This window comes from Amyelois transitella, chromosome 11 (assembly GCF_032362555.1).
Source record: "Amyelois transitella isolate CPQ chromosome 11, ilAmyTran1.1, whole genome shotgun sequence".
NCBI classification, from domain to species: Eukaryota; Metazoa; Arthropoda; class Insecta; order Lepidoptera; family Pyralidae; genus Amyelois; species Amyelois transitella.
Genome location: NC_083514.1, coordinates 9,942,889 through 9,960,636, shown reverse-complemented (window position 1 = coordinate 9,960,636; position 17,748 = coordinate 9,942,889). Strand labels below are relative to the sequence as shown.

The 17,748-nt window shown below is 38.1% G+C and overlaps 2 protein-coding genes across 5 annotated transcripts in view; one reads left to right on the top strand and one right to left on the bottom strand.

Annotated features, from left to right (window-relative positions):
- The window catches only part of LOC106133297 (adenylate cyclase type 2), a 171,552-nt gene extending 170,320 nt beyond the window's left edge, over nt 1-1,232 (bottom strand). The window contains exon 1 of the mRNA XM_060946552.1: nt 1,023-1,232. Within this exon, the coding sequence (XP_060802535.1) occupies nt 1,023-1,065 (43 nt within the window). The 5' untranslated portion in view covers nt 1,066-1,232. The remainder of the gene's footprint in view (nt 1-1,022) is intronic.
- A 3,703-nt stretch (nt 1,233-4,935) lies between these two features.
- Nucleotides 4,936-17,748, top strand: part of LOC106133288 (pre-mRNA-splicing factor ATP-dependent RNA helicase PRP16) — a 93,175-nt gene continuing 80,362 nt past the window's right edge. The window contains exons 1-11 of one of the 4 annotated variants that reach the window (XM_013332958.2): nt 4,936-5,412; nt 5,877-6,212; nt 6,790-6,993; nt 7,318-7,412; nt 8,243-8,445; nt 9,110-9,208; nt 10,119-10,248; nt 11,264-11,353; nt 11,575-11,712; nt 13,405-13,557; nt 15,202-15,395. In XM_013332958.2, the coding sequence (XP_013188412.2) occupies nt 5,090-5,412; nt 5,877-6,212; nt 6,790-6,993; nt 7,318-7,412; nt 8,243-8,445; nt 9,110-9,208; nt 10,119-10,248; nt 11,264-11,353; nt 11,575-11,712; nt 13,405-13,557; nt 15,202-15,395 (1,965 nt within the window). In that variant the 5' untranslated portion in view covers nt 4,936-5,089. Of the gene's footprint in view, nt 5,413-5,876; nt 6,213-6,789; nt 6,994-7,317; nt 7,413-8,242; nt 8,446-9,109; nt 9,209-10,118; nt 10,249-11,263; nt 11,354-11,574; nt 11,713-12,722; nt 12,850-13,404; nt 13,558-13,905; nt 13,952-14,133; nt 14,140-15,201; nt 15,396-17,748 lie in introns of those variants that run through there. The other 3 variants (XM_060946557.1, XM_060946558.1, XM_060946559.1) reach the window with 3 other exon arrangements.

Here is a 17,748-nt window from a genome sequence, read left to right as displayed (position 1 = left end):
ATTTTTTCATTGCATCGTAAAAGTAATTTTGTTTATATTTTAACGGAAGAAAATTTGCCCTCCATAAGCTGCCATAGATAGCTAATAATAATAGAGCGCTAACTTTTATAGGCAAGGACATCGTTAAAATTTGCAGCTCTCCCAGAATGGCCAATGCAGAATAAAGGTGTTTCCCTTTGCTTAATACAAATTATTGTCGCGAAAAAAAATACACTCTATGTTTTACCTTCGCTACTTGATTAATTTAGTACTAAGCACAAAATATTGTTTTTCTATTATGTACCAGTAAATATTCTGTGAAAATTTTAAGCGTCTACCTGTTACCGTAAAGACTTTTATTGCATAAAAATACTAAGTTGTAGAAATATGCTGCCAGCCTTCTGTGCACCTCGGGACTCCGATCCGCCGGGACTTGAATATTTTGTAAATAAGTGTTAGTTTTATATTTTGATGAATTTGTAAATTTATCTTTCAGTTTTTCTTAATTAGTAGGTATGTACTTTTACATGCGCACATGATTACTTTCAAAGATAATGTAATTTATTTTTATAAGGAATATTAATTTAAAAAATTATACTTTAGTAACGTACTGGACTTTGTTAGCACAATATTATACCTTTTTTTCAAATTTTTATATTCGCTACCTATTTCATTCATTTGTCCGGGAATTGTGAAGGCAAAAGGTTTTAGTGTGTAGCAACCTATGTGTGTATATTTCCACTGTAGTGCTTCAGCTACTGACCCGAATTTGATGAATGAGGTGCCAATCGATTCGATAATATGGTTCTTCGGATGACATTTTATAAAAAGTAGAAAACGTAACCTTAACATAAGAAAAGACGTTTGCAGCATAAACAACTGATGAGCACTATCTCTAGAACATAATTGGTTAATAATCACCGATAGATATCAATCATTATATTTACATACATACATAAAATCACGCCTTTTTCCCTTTATATTTATATTCATAAAATCGCATTAAAAAATGGGCGATATTTTACATATATTGCATTTTTCACCTTCTATTTCTTTGTCAGCCACATTCTCTGCTTCTCCAGCCATTGTGAAAAAAGAAAAACAAACACACTTTAACCTATTCACAACTTTAAACCACTGAAAATGTGGTAATTTTAACTCACATCTCACTTTACACAAACTCGAAAATTTATCATCAAATGCTATAAAATCGACATTCTTCAACACTTTTTTTAAATTTGGAACAAATTTTAAAACCAAAGACAAACTTTCCCGCCTATTTTCCGATGTATATTTTTTTGAATGGCACGCGCGTCTCTTTCCAGCCAGAGTTGATCACATACTGTTCTATTTTAGTTGATGGGCCAAATGAAAAGATTTAACATGTAATTTATTAGCACGAGCAATTTGGTGTTTATTTCAACTAGTTTAATTGCCTGACATTAATTATAACTATGGACATGTTCCTTTTTTCTAAGAAATTAGGTATAAGTACTTCTGTTTAATTTTTGCTTGATTTTTGTAAATTCTTCCAAGTGTGTCTAGCTTTTCATGGTAGGTAGGTACTTATTGTATATGAAAACTTTATTTATTAAGTAATTTTCTTTCATTTTTTTTTATATAACCTACAGAATCTGTTGATGCCTAACGAGGTTAAAAATTTTATTAACATTTTTTTGTATTTATTTATTATGCACGTTAAACGAATTACAATCATTAACAAATAAAAGAAAAGCTGGAAATTTTGGTACATAACATAAACAATAGGTACATTTTATAAAAATTACCTAAATATTACCGAATTACATTAAAATCAAACCAAATTTAATTATATTAAAAACATATTTTTTTAATATAAAGGCCACGTTCAGCTGGTTATTCATTGATATCAGCAGTCATGATGAAATTGAGATTCAAATTGTATACCAAGTTGCATGTTCATTGCCTAAAAGAAAAATCATATGAAAGAACACCTAGTTTATTTGCTCTTTCTTTCCCTTAGTCGCCTTTTACAACATCCATGGGAAGATAGAGTGGCCCTATTCTAAAGTTCAAACTTCGTAACATCAAATGATATGTAGTTAGGGCTTGTTTAAAGTTCCTTTCTAAGAAAAATGCTGTTCATTCAATTTTCCTAAATAACCTTCCAAGTTTTTTGAAATGGCATAGTACGTAAATAACCGTAAATCCTCAGTTGTATTTCACGCGGAGCAAAAATATTTTATGAACTTCGTGTAGGGAGTTGCCCTAATTTCAGCTTAATCTGCTTGGGAAACAATTAATATTATATTGCGAAACCCTTATGGCTTTGTTAATAAAATCCAAAATTGCCTACATAAAAGCAAGTGAGATTTGGCTGTACAGACTTGAATGCATTGGCGTCTGTAATGAACATGCAATTGGTGGAAAGCAGATGAATATATTGCATTTTTTAAACCTATTCTGGTAAATTAGCTCAATTTTTCATTTCACTGCTGCTTTAGTGTCTATAAAATCTGGAAAAAAAATCAGTATGATTAAAAATCATAGATATCAATACACTACGGCTGCCCCATTTCAAAACCTAGTAAGTCTTCAAAAAAGGTAAATTTCGTTTTTTAGCCTAATGAGGCCTACCTAGTAAGGCTCAATATATTGCAAAAACACCTGTATCGATAGCACGCTTCAATAAAAAGTTTCAAGGTGTCTCAAACTTCATGCGATTAACCACTTCAAAACATAGTAAGTCGCAAAACCATTCCAAAAACTTAGTAAGTGGACAGACTTACTAGTTTATTGAAATGGTTAAATATACATACTAGGTTCTGAAATGGCCAATAGGGACAAGAATTATTAATAATTAATTAGTAAGACATAAACGACTTGTGTTACTAGAATAATAAAGAGGCTTTTTACTTAGAATGAACTTCGTCAATATTTTTGTTTCTAAAATATCTATTCTCTGTTCGCTACTTTCGACCCGACCTCTTCTCTCCCCCGCTGCCGGCAGGCGCCATATTTTTAATTCTTAATCTCTTATAATAACACTTTGGACGGCACCAAACGGGCCAAAAAGCTGCCACAGCACACTCTCCTCGGTATCAGCTCCAATGTTGTATACAAAGATACACCAGCCGGAACCACCCAACGCATAACCTTGGATCAGGGGATCTGCTAATGGAGAAAACCTTTGAAGACCTTTGTTGATGGCCAAAAGAGCCTTGCCTGCAGGTCCTACGAAGCGTCGGGCAGCTGTTGGAGCCAAATATGCAGCTAATGGAGCTAAAGCCTTGTTTTGCTTGCGTACTTGGTTACGAACCGGTAAGCGATCGCATAATCTCTATGAAACTCAAAGCTCTACCTGTCAACTTGAACATCGTCCAAATATATGCCCCTACTAGCCGATCTACAGAGCAAGATATTGAGAGGTTCTATACTCAGTTGCAGATTACCATTGAAAAAATACCCAACAGAGAGCTACTTATTATTTTGGGTGATTTTAATGCAAAAATTGGTGCTAACGCCCGACAACACAGTGACTCAGTAGGGAATTTTGGACTTGGTATGAGAAATGAGAGAGGTGAGAGATTTAAGCAGTTCGCAGATGAAAATAACCTGGTAGTGGCCAACAATCTATTCCAGCACCATCCTCGTAGATTGTATACTTGGACATCGCCTACTGGACATCGCAATCAGATAGACTACATCCTTATCCAATCGCGTTGGCGCACATCCGTCCTCAATGCGCACACAATGCCCGGTGCCTGCTGCGGCTCGGATCATGAACTTTTGATCATGAAAATGCGATTAAAATTCAAATCTGCCAGAACTCCTTGTAAACAAAAAAGGATTGAAGTCACAGATATAGAGAAATTCACTTTCACCATCGAGAATAAGTGGACGGAATGGCTAGAAACAAAACGCGGTACGCCAAACCCAAACGTCATGTGGGAAAAGGCCAAACAACTTATCCAGCAGGCAGCAACAGAGTCTAAAACGCAATCAAAGGCCCACAAGCGGCAACACTGGATGACCGAAGGTACTCTTGCTCTTGTTGAAGAGAGACGTCGGAAGAAAGCTCAGGGAGCAGACATGAGGACTATTAACAAACTGTCTGCTGAAGTCCAAGCAGCATGTAGACGAGACCACAACAACTACCTTCATGCCATCTGTCACGAAATCGAGTCTCATGCTGGAAGACACGAATCGAAAGACATGTACCCCAAAATTCGGGTTATCACTAAAACCTTACCATCTAAAACCTGGGCTGTTACTAGGTTTTGATATAGTTTTTATGGTCTAGAATGTAATTCTTGTTTTTGTCTCAAGATGTTTTTTTTTATAAAACATGTAATATAAAACTTTAAAAAGAAAAACGCTTATACAATGAATGGTATGATACCTCTCTTTGTCCTGCATATTAATTTCTGGTAAGATACTTAGTAGTTCACAACGGCTAACACAAAACATGTTTTTTTGCTCTCCTATAAAATTTTGTCGAAAATACTTACTAGGTTTTGAAATGGGGCAGCCGACTAAATAAATAAAAAATTAAAATAGACATTATGACTTAATAAAAAAAGCAGTAGCGGGGCAATCTTAAAGTATTATTAAACTTGTGTTGTAAAGTAGATATATTTTTGGAGTTCCCATTTCTTATTAGTTCAGTTCAAGGTTGAGATTATGTTGTGAGAATTCGGGTTGTGAGTCAGTTTCCTTTAAATAGTTTAAAGGTTTTTACTGTATTTAACTGTATTTTTTATAGGTATTGAGGAAAACCGTCCTTACCTTTTAGGTATGAAATCCTATAAATTATATAGATAAATATTATTTATGTGTTACCCGCGGCATGGCCGTGACGGTGGCCACATAAAAAAAAATTAACACGTCAAAGTCAAGCCGTTGAAATAAGTGGACATGACATACACATGACATAAATGATAGCTGTCACTAAAAGTCTAAAGTCAAAGACTGAATCGTCTTGTGTTTGATTGCTAGTTAGTTGGCGCCTTAGCGAAATGTTTTTTATCGTAATTAGAAAATAACTATTTTATTTCTGAGCATACGGGTAATTAGAAGTTATTCACTACATGTTGAAGATATCATACGCTGTATAAATAAAGTGGTAAATATGGCAGATGGGGACGAAAGTGTACATCGTTTGGAAGGCACTTCGGGCGATGCTCCCGGAGGCTTAATTTTAAAAAAGAAAGACAAACCTGATGACTTCCAGTTTGCTAAGCCTTCCTTACTAGGATTGGATAAACTAGCAGCCGCAAAACGTAAGCAGAACAGGCTTATTTCGTTCCAAGACGACGCAAATGAAGATGATCTTGCCGATGATAAAAACGAATCAAAAGTACGTAAATATAGAAAACATAACGAGGAAACACCGACTTATACAGGTGGTATATCAGAGCAAGCGCGGGAACGCATGCTGGAAAGGTTACAGAGGTAAATTATGTTTTATTTGTTTATTTCTTTTTTGCCTCTTATAAGATTCTGTTTATCGTAGGTAATGAAAATTGTATATACTGTGTGGTATGGAGTAAACCGCCGAGCTTGCATGAAGAGAGTTATGAATGTGGATGAAGCAAAGGAAGTATGCAGGGATCGTGGCAAGTGGAAAGAGGTAGTCTCTGCCTACCCCTCCGGGAAAGAGGCGTGAGTTTATGTATGTATGGAGTCAGCCTATAACTTTTTTCTCTAATTATAAATATGACGGTAAAACAAAAAACCGAATAGAAAAATGTTAAGATGCAATTTGACAGAATAGCACAGTGGCAGTTACCAAAGCAGGACTTAGGATGTCATTTAAATTAAAATGTTGATTGTAAAATCCTAACCATAACATACAAAAATGGTTTCATGTATGCTCTTTTATTTGTTGAAACTTATAAGAATGATTGTTGTTTCAGGAAGGAAAAAGAAACTAAAGCGAAGGGAGTGCACAATTCAACTCAAGAAGAGAAAAAGTCAAGGTCCAAGGATGAAGAAGATGACCGTTATCACAGAAACCGTTATGACAAGCGGGAACGTGACAGAGATAGAAGATATGATGACGACAAGAGAGATAGGGACAGACGAGATCGTCATGATCGCGATTCTGATAGAAGAAATAAGGACAGAGATAGATATGAGCGGGGTAGCGAGAGAAGGGATAGCGACAGGAGGGGGGACAGTGAACGACGAGGGGATAGTTCCAGGAGGAGTTACTACGGTCCGAGATTCAAGGATGAGCCAAGAACACCTAAGTATGAATGAATTCTGTAGTCATGTTGCTTTTGTTTTTTTGTCATATAGTCACTGTCACACATTCCTAGTTCTAGATTACGTCTATATTTATACTGTATACATAATTTTTTAATAATATGTATATTTATAATGTAGTTTATATTTAAAGTGGCAAGTGGAAAGATGTAGTCTCTGCCTACCCCTCCGGGAAAGAGGTGTGGTTTTATGTATGTATGTATGTTTATATTTAAACAGTTTTGAAAAAACTGAAAAGCCACATTCACTTGTATGGAGAACTGATGGATTTGAGATTCAAATACAAGAAGAATACCAAACCAAGTTTAGTAGCCTTTCTCTTAGTCGCCTTTTACGAGATTAAAAATTTACGAGGTAAAGACATAGAGTGGTCCTATTCCAAAGTTCCCGGAACCACACAGCATTAATTATATTAAAACACATACCCCCTATAAGTAGTCTAGTAATAGTCTCTGCTTACCCTTCCGGGGAAGAGGCGTGATTTTATGTATGTATGTAAAACACATACATTGATATTTTTTTGACACGTCATGTTTACCAACAACAATCTTTATATTACAGTTTGAAAGCCCTCAAACCGACCGACAGAACGGCCTGGGATGACGATGATGAGGACCCAAAAATACGCAGATCCAGTTGGGACTTCCCGACTCCTGTGCCCAGGGGAGCCGGCCCTTCCGACCGCTCCGAACGAAGCGAGAGGAAACCCTTAAGAGACTATAAAGGAAGACCGTACGATAATACTCCTAGAGCCACACCGCATAAGTGAGTATTTAACCGCCTTAAAATAAAAAATGGTTCTCAGTTTGACATGAATGTATGTATGTTTGTCCTTAATTATCTCGCGTTTCGCTGAACCGATTTTGATGCGGTTTTCAGGAGAGTATTTGTTTTTAGAAATTTAACCAACAACATTCGAAAAAGGAGGAAATTGATTGGAGGCCTCATTATTGAGAATCTCTATTCTTTGAATGTGGCCTATCATTCTCACAAGAATGCTCTCCCTGTCCATCCCGCAAGGGATATAGACGTGATTATATGAATGAATGAATGAATTTATTTTTACGTAACCGTTAACCATTTCTTCAGGTTTGCCAGTTCCAGGCGTGGCCTGGACATTGACGACCCGGAATGGCAGGAGGCTGAGAAGAAACTGGACAGGGCCTGGTACAATATGGGTGAAGGTAATCGATCACCATTATTTGTTTACTAGCTATTGCCTGCGATTTCGTCCAATGTAAAACAAAAAGAACTGACCCGCTTTATTGATATCGTGATTTCAAAGGCCCGAGGTTTGACCCGGATATATCCGGGTGTAATTTCACAACACAATCGACAGAAATCAAAGAAGAAATTTAATGGCGGCCGCCCGATGAGACGATATGAGAAATTCGAATCGGAGCAATAACTTTCCGCGTGATACACACATACATACACATAAATATAATCACGTCTATATCCCTTGCGGGGTAGACAGCGTCAATAGTCTTGAAAATACTGATAGGCCACTTTCAACTGTTTGGCTTTCTGATAGAATTGAGATTTAATATAAAGTGACAGGTTAACAGCTCGTCGCCTAAAAGAAGAATCCCAAGTTAATAAGCCCTGTAATGTGTATAGAATAGAATAGGTTTATTTTCAAAATTGGATACAAGGTATCACTTATTGACGTCACATCACTTAAATCTAATTATAACTAATACCGCTTCCAAAGCGCATGTGTTGAAGAAGTGGCGGAACAAACTACACTGCAGCATTTTCATCGGACGTCAATTTACAAATATAGTATATATTTAGATACATACATACATATGGTCACGTCTATATCCCTTGTGGGGTAGACAGAGCCAATAGTCTTGAAAAGACTGATCGGCCACGTTCAGCTATTTGGCTTAATGATAGAATTGAGATCCAAATAGTGACAGGTTGCTAGCCCATTGCCTATAAAAAGAATCCCGAGTTTGTAAGCCTATCCCTCCTACATTTAGATCTTTGTGAAAATTTTAACCAACAGGCGAAACAGACGAATCCGATCCATTCTCCGACACGAGCGCTGAATACATAGCACGCAAAGAGGAACAAATTGTTAAACGGCAAAATAGAAAAGTGTCCGCTCAGAGACAGCAGATAGACAAGGACAACGAGCTGTGGGAGCGGAACAGAATGCTCACCAGCGGTGTGGTGCATTCTATCAATGTTAACAATGATTTGGATGAGGTGAGGTTTTATTTTTTTTTATGTAAATGAAATTCTTTTAACGGGAATGATTGCTTTTTAACATTATGGTTGAAGGCAAGGTTACGACTACATACATACGTACATATCATCACGTCTATATCCTTTGCGGGGTAGACAGAGCCAACAGTCTTGAAAAGACTGAATGGCCAGGTTCAGCTTTTTGGCTTACTGATAGAATTGAGATTCTAATAGTGACAGGTTGTTAGCCCATCGCCTAAAAGTAGAATCCCAAATTTTTAAGCCCATTCCTCAGTCGCCTATTACGACATCCATGGGAAAGAGATGTAGTGATACTATTCTGTTTTATATTGGTCCCTGGAACCGCACGGCACTTCAAATAAGTAAATATAAATATATACGGGACAAACTATACAGATTGAGTTAGCCTCGAAGTAAGTTCGAGACTTGTGTTACGAGATACTTACTCAACGATACTATATTTTTATAATAAATACTTATAGTATAGATAAACATCCAAGACCCAGGCCAATCAGTAAAAGTTCTTGTCTCATCATGCCCTGGCCGGGATTCGAACCCGGGACCTCCGGTGTCACAGACAAGCGTACTACCGCTGCGCCACAGAGGCCGTCAAAAACTTCAACAAACTTGTTTAATACCTACCTACATATTATTTTTTTTACAGGAAAGCGTGGACAGGGTACATCTTTTAGTGCACAATATAGTGCCTCCGTTCCTCGACGGGAGAATAGTTTTCACCAAACAGCCGGAGCCTGTTATACCTGTAAGTTTTACATTCCCGCGGGAACTCCGGGATAAAAAGTAGCCTAAAGTTCTGTTCTGGGTATTCAGCTACCTACATACCAATCATTTTGTTACGTAATTGGTTCAGTAGTTTTTGCGTGAAAGAGTAACAAACATCTATACTGACATCCAGACATACTCACAAACTTTCGCATTTATAATATTAGTAGGATTTTTAGTTTTAATATTTCCGCAAAATTGTTCTTCATTCTTTCTTTTTTGTGTGCAAAAAAGAGTTATACATTCATTATTATATAATACTAGCTATCCCGGCAAACGTTGTTTTGCCATATCAATAATTTTTAAGTAAAATCTGTGCCCGCGACTTCGTCCGCGTGGAATAGTTATTTTGGGCATCATTGAAGCCGAAGAGGGAGATATATATATATATAAATATATATATATATATATACATATATATATATATATATATATATATATATATATATGATCACGTCTTTATCCCTTACGGGGTAGACAGAGCCATGATAGAATTGAGATTCAAATAGTGACGGGTTGCTAGCCCATCGCCTAAATGTAGAATCCCAAATTTATAAGCCTATCCCTTAGTCGCCTTTTACGACATCCATGGGAACGAGATGGAGTGGTCCTATTCTTTTTTTTTATTGGTGCCGGGAACCACACGGCACATGAATAATTTTCCCCGTTTTTTTTTTTCACATTTTCCATTATTTCTTCGCTCCTAATAGTTGCAGCGTGATGTTATATAGCCTAAAGCCTTCCTCGATAAATGGTCTATTCAACGCAAAAATAATTTTTCAATTCTAACCAGTAGTTCCTGATATAAGCGCGTTCAAACAAACAAACAAACACTTCAGCTTTATAATATTAGTATAGATAAGATAAATTTTGTTTTTAATGACTTACAGGTCAAAGATCCCACTTGTGATATGGCAGTGAATGCTAGAAAAGGCTCTGCTCTGGTGAAAGCATTCCGAGAACAGAAGGAGAGGAAGAAGGCGCAGAAGAAACATTGGAAATTGGAGGGCACCAAAATCGGTACACACAATGCCACAGAGAAAATATTTGTGTATCTTTGTTTGTTTGCTACGAATTAACTCAAAAACTATTGGACTGATATTGACGAAATTTTGCCCACATGTAGAATAGACCTTTGGGACTGACGTTATTAAATGTATGTTTTATAAAAATATATGCGAGTAAAAATATGCAGATAGACAGACAAAATAACATTCTTGACTTCTGTTGGTCTTTTATAGATCCATATCGATTTTTGGCAATATCTTTCAAGTATAAAAGAATATTACAAAGTATAAAGCAAATTTACTTCCCGTTTATGTCCCTCTGTATGTATACTCAGATCATTAAAACTACACGATTTTGATGCAGTTTTTTGTTTAATAAATAAAGTGATTCAAGAGGTACATACGATTATATATAAATAAACATATACGGGACAGATTACACAGATTGAGTTAGCCTCAAACTGAGTTCTTAACCTGTGATACTAACCCAACGATGATATATTTTATAATAAACACATACTCATATAGATAAACATCCAAGATTTTATATATGTATGAAATGCTATCCCTGCGAAGCCGGGGCGGGTCGCTAGTTTTATTATATGCTTGTTTTATAATAACTTTCTGAGCTACTTCGTTGTTTTTGTTTTAATGTCTTGTTTTTTGAGAACAGAGCAAGAACTCTGTTAATGACTCATTTTACATGATCATGCTGTGTAACACTAAAGTTGGACATTTTACTTGTTCATTATATCTACCGTGCCGTGTGGTTCCCGGCACCAACACAACAAAGAATAGGACCACTCCATCTCTTTCCCATGGATGTCGTAAAAGGCGACTAAGGGATAGTCTTACAAACTTGGGATTCTTTTTTAGGCGATGGGCTAGCAACCTGTCACTATTTGAATCTCAATTCTGTCATTAAGCCAAATAGCTGAACGTTTCAGAATTTTCGAGACTGTTGGCTCTGTCTACCCCGCAAGGGATATAGACGTGACCATATGTATATATATACCGTTTCTTTACAGGTAACATCATGGGCATACAAAAGGAGCAAGAGGAGTTAGAGGACGGGCCGACTAAGGGCGCTTACAAATACGCTGAACATTTAGACCAAGGTTTGTTATCATTTTAATTTATACGCGTCTTTTGTGTTTTATTTTGAAGTTAAGCACATATTGTTAGTTAACAATTAACTTTAAAATAAAACAGAACATCGATTCGCTACAATCAGAATCCGTGGAATCGGATCGGGAAATCGATGTTTAATGATTTAACCTAAATTGGACACTAAATCCTTGTATGCTTATGTGTTGTGAACAATTTTTTTTTAATTCAGATGGCAAGGAACCAGAGTCAAAATCGGAATTCGTGAAAAAGATGACGATAGGTGAACAACGTCGCTTCTTGCCCGTGTTCGCGGTGAGGGAGCAGCTGATGCAGGTCATCAGAGAGAACTCCGTCGTCATCATCGTCGGTGAGTCATCAACATCATCATCATCATAAAGATGACGATAGGTGAACAACGTCGCTTCTTGCCCGTGTTCGCGGTGAGGGAGCAGCTGATGCAGGTCATCAGAGAGAACTCCGTCGTCATCATCGTCGGTGAGTCATCAACATCATCATCATCATAAAGATGACGATAGGTGAACAACGTCGCTTCTTGCCCGTGTTCGCGGTGAGGGAGCAGCTGATGCAGGTCATCAGAGAGAACTCCGTCGTCATCATCGTCGGTGAGTCATCAACATCATCATCATCATAAAGATGACGATAGGTGAACAACGTCGCTTCTTGCCCGTGTTCGCGGTGAGGGAGCAGCTGATGCAGGTCATCAGAGAGAACTCCGTCGTCATCATCGTCGGTGAGTCATCAACATCATCATCATCATAAAGATGACGATAGGTGAACAACGTCGCTTCTTGCCCGTGTTCGCGGTGAGGGAGCAGCTGATGCAGGTCATCAGAGAGAACTCCGTCGTCATCATCGTCGGTGAGTCATTAACATCATCATCTTAAAGATGACGATATCTGAACAACGTCGCTTCTTGCCCGTGTTCGCGGTGAGGGAGCAGCTGATGCAGGTCATCAGAGAGAACTCCGTCGTCATCATCGTCGGTGAGTCATCAACATCATCATCATAAAGATGACGATAGGTGAACAACGTCGCTTCTTGCCCGTGTTCGCGGTGAGGGAGCAGCTGATGCAGGTCATCAGAGAGAACTCCGTCGTCATCATCGTCGGTGAGTCATCAACATCATCATCATAAAGATGACGATAGGTGAACAACGTCGCTTCTTGCCCGTGTTCGCGGTGAGGGAGCAGCTGATGCAGGTCATCAGAGAGAACTCCGTCGTCATCATCGTCGGTGAGTCATCAACATCATCATCATAAAGATGACGATAGGTGAACAACGTCGCTTCTTGCCCGTGTTCGCGGTGAGGGAGCAGCTGATGCAGGTCATCAGAGAGAACTCCGTCGTCATCATCGTCGGTGAGTCATCAACATCATCATCATAAAGATGACGATAGGTGAACAACGTCGCTTCTTGCCCGTGTTCGCGGTGAGGGAGCAGCTGATGCAGGTCATCAGAGAGAACTCCGTCGTCATCATCGTCGGTGAGTCATCAACATCATCATCGTAAAGATGACGATAGCTGAACAACGTCGCTTCTTCGATTCAATTATATTAGTGTCATATACTGGCGAATAGAAAACATTCATAGATATTGTCACGTCTATATCCCTTGCGGGGTAAACGTAGGAAATAGTCTTGAAGAGACTGATAGACCACGTTCAGCTGTGTGGCTTTATGATGAAATTGAGATTCAAATAGTGACAGATTGCTAGCCCATCGCCTAAAAGAAGAATAACAAGTTTATAAGCCTGTCCCTTAGTCGTCTTTTACGACATCCATGGGAACGAGATGGAGTGGTCCTATTCTTTTTCTTTTGGTGTCGGGAACCACACGGCATCGGCACGACATAATTTTTTTATTATTTATTATTGTTTTGGCTTCTATTGACCCTAAAAATACCCCTTAGGTATAGTTTTTTTTTTCTTGAATATCTTCAATGTACAAAGTTCAGTTACAGTTTTATGATATCCTTAATATCTTCAATGTACAGACAAAGTTCATTTACAGTTTTATTATATTATATGTATGGATTTCAGGTGAGACGGGTAGCGGTAAAACGACTCAGCTGACGCAGTATCTGCACGAGGAGGGCTACAGCCGCCTCGGCATGATCGGGTGCACGCAGCCGCGCCGCGTGGCCGCCATGGCCGTGGCCAAGCGTGTGTCTGACGAGATGGGCACCAAGCTGGGTGGGTGGCATTTATAGATATATATATATGTATGTATAAGCGGTAGTAGTTATAATTAGATTTAAGTGATGTGACGTCAATCAGTGGTACATACATACACAAAACGACCCAGCTGACGCAGTATCTCCACGAGGAGGGCTACAGCCGCCATGGCCGTGGCCAAGCGTATGTCTGACGAGATGGGCACCAAGCTGGGTGGCATTTATAGATATATATATATATATATATATATGTATAAGCGATAGTAGTTATAATTAGATTTAAGTGATGTGACGTCAATCAGTGGTACATACATACACAAAACGACCCAGCTGACGCAGTATCTCCACGAGGAGGGCTACAGCCGCCATGGCCGTGGCCAAGCGTGTGTCTGACGAGATGGGCACCAAGCTGGGTGGGTGGCATATATAGATAGATATATATGTATAAGTGGTAGTAGTTATAATTAGATTTGAGTGATGTGACGTCAATAAGTGATACATACATACATACACAAAACGACTCAGCTGACGCAGTATCTCCACGAGGAGGGCTACAGCCGCCATGGCCGTGGCCAAGCGTGTGTCTGACGCACCAAGCTGGGTGGGTAACATATAGATTTATTTTCAAAATTGGATACAAGGTATCACTTATTGACGTCACATCACTTAAATCTTATTATAACTACTACCGCTTCCGAAGCGCATGTGTAGAAGAAGCGGCGGAACAAACTACACTGCAGCATTTTCATCGGACGTCAATATACAAATATAGATCTCTTAAATCTAAATCATGGACGAATGCACATTGTCTACATTAAAAAAATGAATGAATGTAGAACTAGTATTATATAGGTAGATATATATAGGTATACTAGCTGTCCCGGCAAACGTTGTTTTGCCATATAAATAATTTTTAAGTAATTTCTAGTTCAAAAAAATGTTAACGGTGGACAATCCTTATCACTAACGGGTATGAAAAATAAATGTTGGCCGATTCTCAGACCTACTCAATATGCTATGTTAACTTTGAACCTAGGTATATAAACTTATGGTTCTTGTTTATGTCCGGTGACATTAACAATAAAAAATATAAACTTAGATTTGTATGAAATAGCTTCATTGTATCCAGATTGAATCATTTTATGCTATTTTGTTTAAAAATTCGACTACAGTTGCACCCTCTAATTCAAGTTTTCAAATAATTTCACTAGTTTCGCAATTTCGCCCACGCGAATGTAGCGCCACCTGAAAATTTTTCGCAAAGCCCACCGGAGCTAAATGAGAACCACTTTTATTTCCGGAAGGCGGTTAAAAATATTACATATGTCTATATGAAACGCGAAACTAGCGCCCTCATTGGCATGTCTGCTAAATACATATAGTCTCGTCTATACCCCGTGCGGGGTAGCCAGAACCAACAGTCTCGAATAGACTGACAGACCACGTTCAGCTGTTTGGCTTTATGATAGAATTGAGATTCAAATAGTGACAGGTTGCTAGCCCATCGCCTAAAAAAGAATCCCAAGTTTGTAAGCCTATCCCTTAGTCGCCTTTTACGACATCCATGGGAAAGAGATGGAGTGGTCCTATTCTGTTTTATATTGGTGCCGTAACCACAAGTCATATCATCATTATTATTATTTTTTTTCTTTTCCATTCTCAGGTGACGAAGTCGGCTACGCGATTCGTTTCGAAGACTGCACTTCACCCAACACCGTCATAAAGTACATGACCGATGGGATCCTGTTGCGGGAAGGTCTCCGGGAGCCCGACCTCGACCACTACTGCGCGGTCATTATGGACGAGGCCCACGAGAGGTCGCTGTCTACCGATATGTTGTTCGGCTTGTTGAGAGAGGTACGTGTGGAATACTTCTTCTTCTTCTTCTCTTCTTGACGGCCTCTGTGGCTCAGCGGTAGTACGCTTGTCTGTGACACCGGAGGTCCCGGGTTCGAATCCTGGCCAGGGCATGATGAGTAAAGATTTTTTCTGATTGTCCTAGGTCTTGGATGTTTATCTATATAAGTATTATATTATAAAATATAGTATCGTTGAGTTAGTATCTCGTAACACAAGTTTCGAACTTACTTCGAGGCTAACTCAATCTGTGTAATTTGTCCCGTATATATTTATATATTTATTTATTTATTCTTCAGCCCATATTCATCCACTGCTGGATGTAGGCCTCTAGTAATGCGCGCCATTCTCCACGGTTTTGTGTTTTTCTCATCCACCTCCTTCCAGCAATCTTGACCAGATCGCGCGTCCATCTGATAAGTGGTTTACCCACATTTCGTAGACCAGTTCTGGGTCTCCACTCCAGTACCACTTTGCCCCAGCGGTCGTCTGTGGTGCGGCTAACGTTGAAAATTCCGAAAGAAACAAATTGTTTTTTTCGGTGAAAGAAACGTTTTTTCGTTTTTTACCGTTTTATTGGTTTGTTACATTGAAATATATCAGAATAAAACCTTGGGCAAAAAACGGTTTTATTGAGATTTTCGTCGTTTGTTTCGAAAAATAAGAAAAAAACGATTGGAAAACTATATATATATATTCTATGTATAATTACCAATTTTTAAAACAATGATGCATATTGTAAGGAAATCAATACTTTTCCTATCGTATTTTTCCGTTTCTTTCATATTTTTCCGTTTTATTGATAAAAAACATGAAATATTGCATTCTTCTAGAAATTTTCGTAAAAAACTTGTATAAAAACGAGGGAATTTGAAAAAAACCGGAAAATTTCCCGCTTTTTTCAACCCTAGGTGCGGCATATATATATATGTTTATGGCCCGCCACTTTCTTTGGGCTACTTCCTGAGCAATGTCGGTAAGCTTTGTCCGTCTTCTTTTTCTTCCGATAAATATATCAAGGACAAATTACACAGATCGAGTTAGCCTCGAAGTGAGTTCGAGACTTGTGTTATGAGATATTAACCCAACGATACTATATTTAATAATAAATACTTATATAGATAAACATCCAAGACCCAGGCCAATCAGGAAAAGTTCTTTTCTCATCATGCCCCGGCCAGGATTCGACCCCGGGACCTCCGGTGTCACAGACAAGCGTTCTACCGCTGCGCCACAAAGGCCGTTAAAGTGGAGTAGTAAAGCGAAAAGTCCCGTTGATTTTTATTAACGCGGGAATTACGTAGTACTAACAAATGGTTTGTTAAATATTACATTTAACAAACCAAAACCCACGCGTATATTTTTGGAACCACTCGGAAAGGGATACATACAAATAATCACGACTTTATCCCTTACGGGGTAGACACAGATAACAGTCTTGAAAAGACTAAAAGGCCACGTTCATCTGTATGGCTTTGTGATGGTATTGAGATTCAAACAGTGTCAGGTTGCTAGCCCATCGCCTAAATGAAGAATCCCAAATTTATTATTCGGAAAGGGATAGAGACAGAAATATAGGTGAGAGCAAGATAGAAGTATACAAGTTTTGTCTATATTTCAATAGTTTTCTTGTGAACATGACGGACGGTATTTTGTAAATGGAAAGAAATGCTATTGAATGACCTTTTTTATCCCCGTCTCCTTCCAATTAGGCCAAATAAAAGAGACAGACATTTGTTTTCAATTCCCTCTTTCTTACGATACTGTTTCTTCGCACGTTGGTTTTATAGCCGTTGTAAACTACCTGCAATATGTATTTTTTTTCTTTTTTACAGGTAAGTGACAGCGCATTAGCAGGAATATACAAGCTTCTATTAGTTTTTAACCTTACCGTGTGCCGAATTTGCTGGTAGACTAAGGTAAGTGGATTTTCATACATACATATGGTCACATATAAATATACAGACAGACAGACTTTCGCATTTAAAATATTATATTAGATTAACAAAAAAAACACAAAATTATTTTGATTTACATTTAGACATTATTTATTAAAAAGCTTAAAAAATCAAAAATCATTCGGGTATAGACTGAGACATTTAAAAATTTGGCTGTTCAGTTCCAGACTCCAAAATATTTACACAATAAAATCTCTAGTGATTCTCGGATTGCGGTCACGAGTACATTGTCGTACGTACTTATACCATATTTAAGTATCGATTACTCATCCGATTGGTATTCGATTCCGCATCCGTAACAAGATTTGTTTTATTCGTCCGGTTATTGATCCTTACATAGGGAATAACAAGGCAATATCTCTATATGTATTCAAGACAGTGACTGACAAATAAAC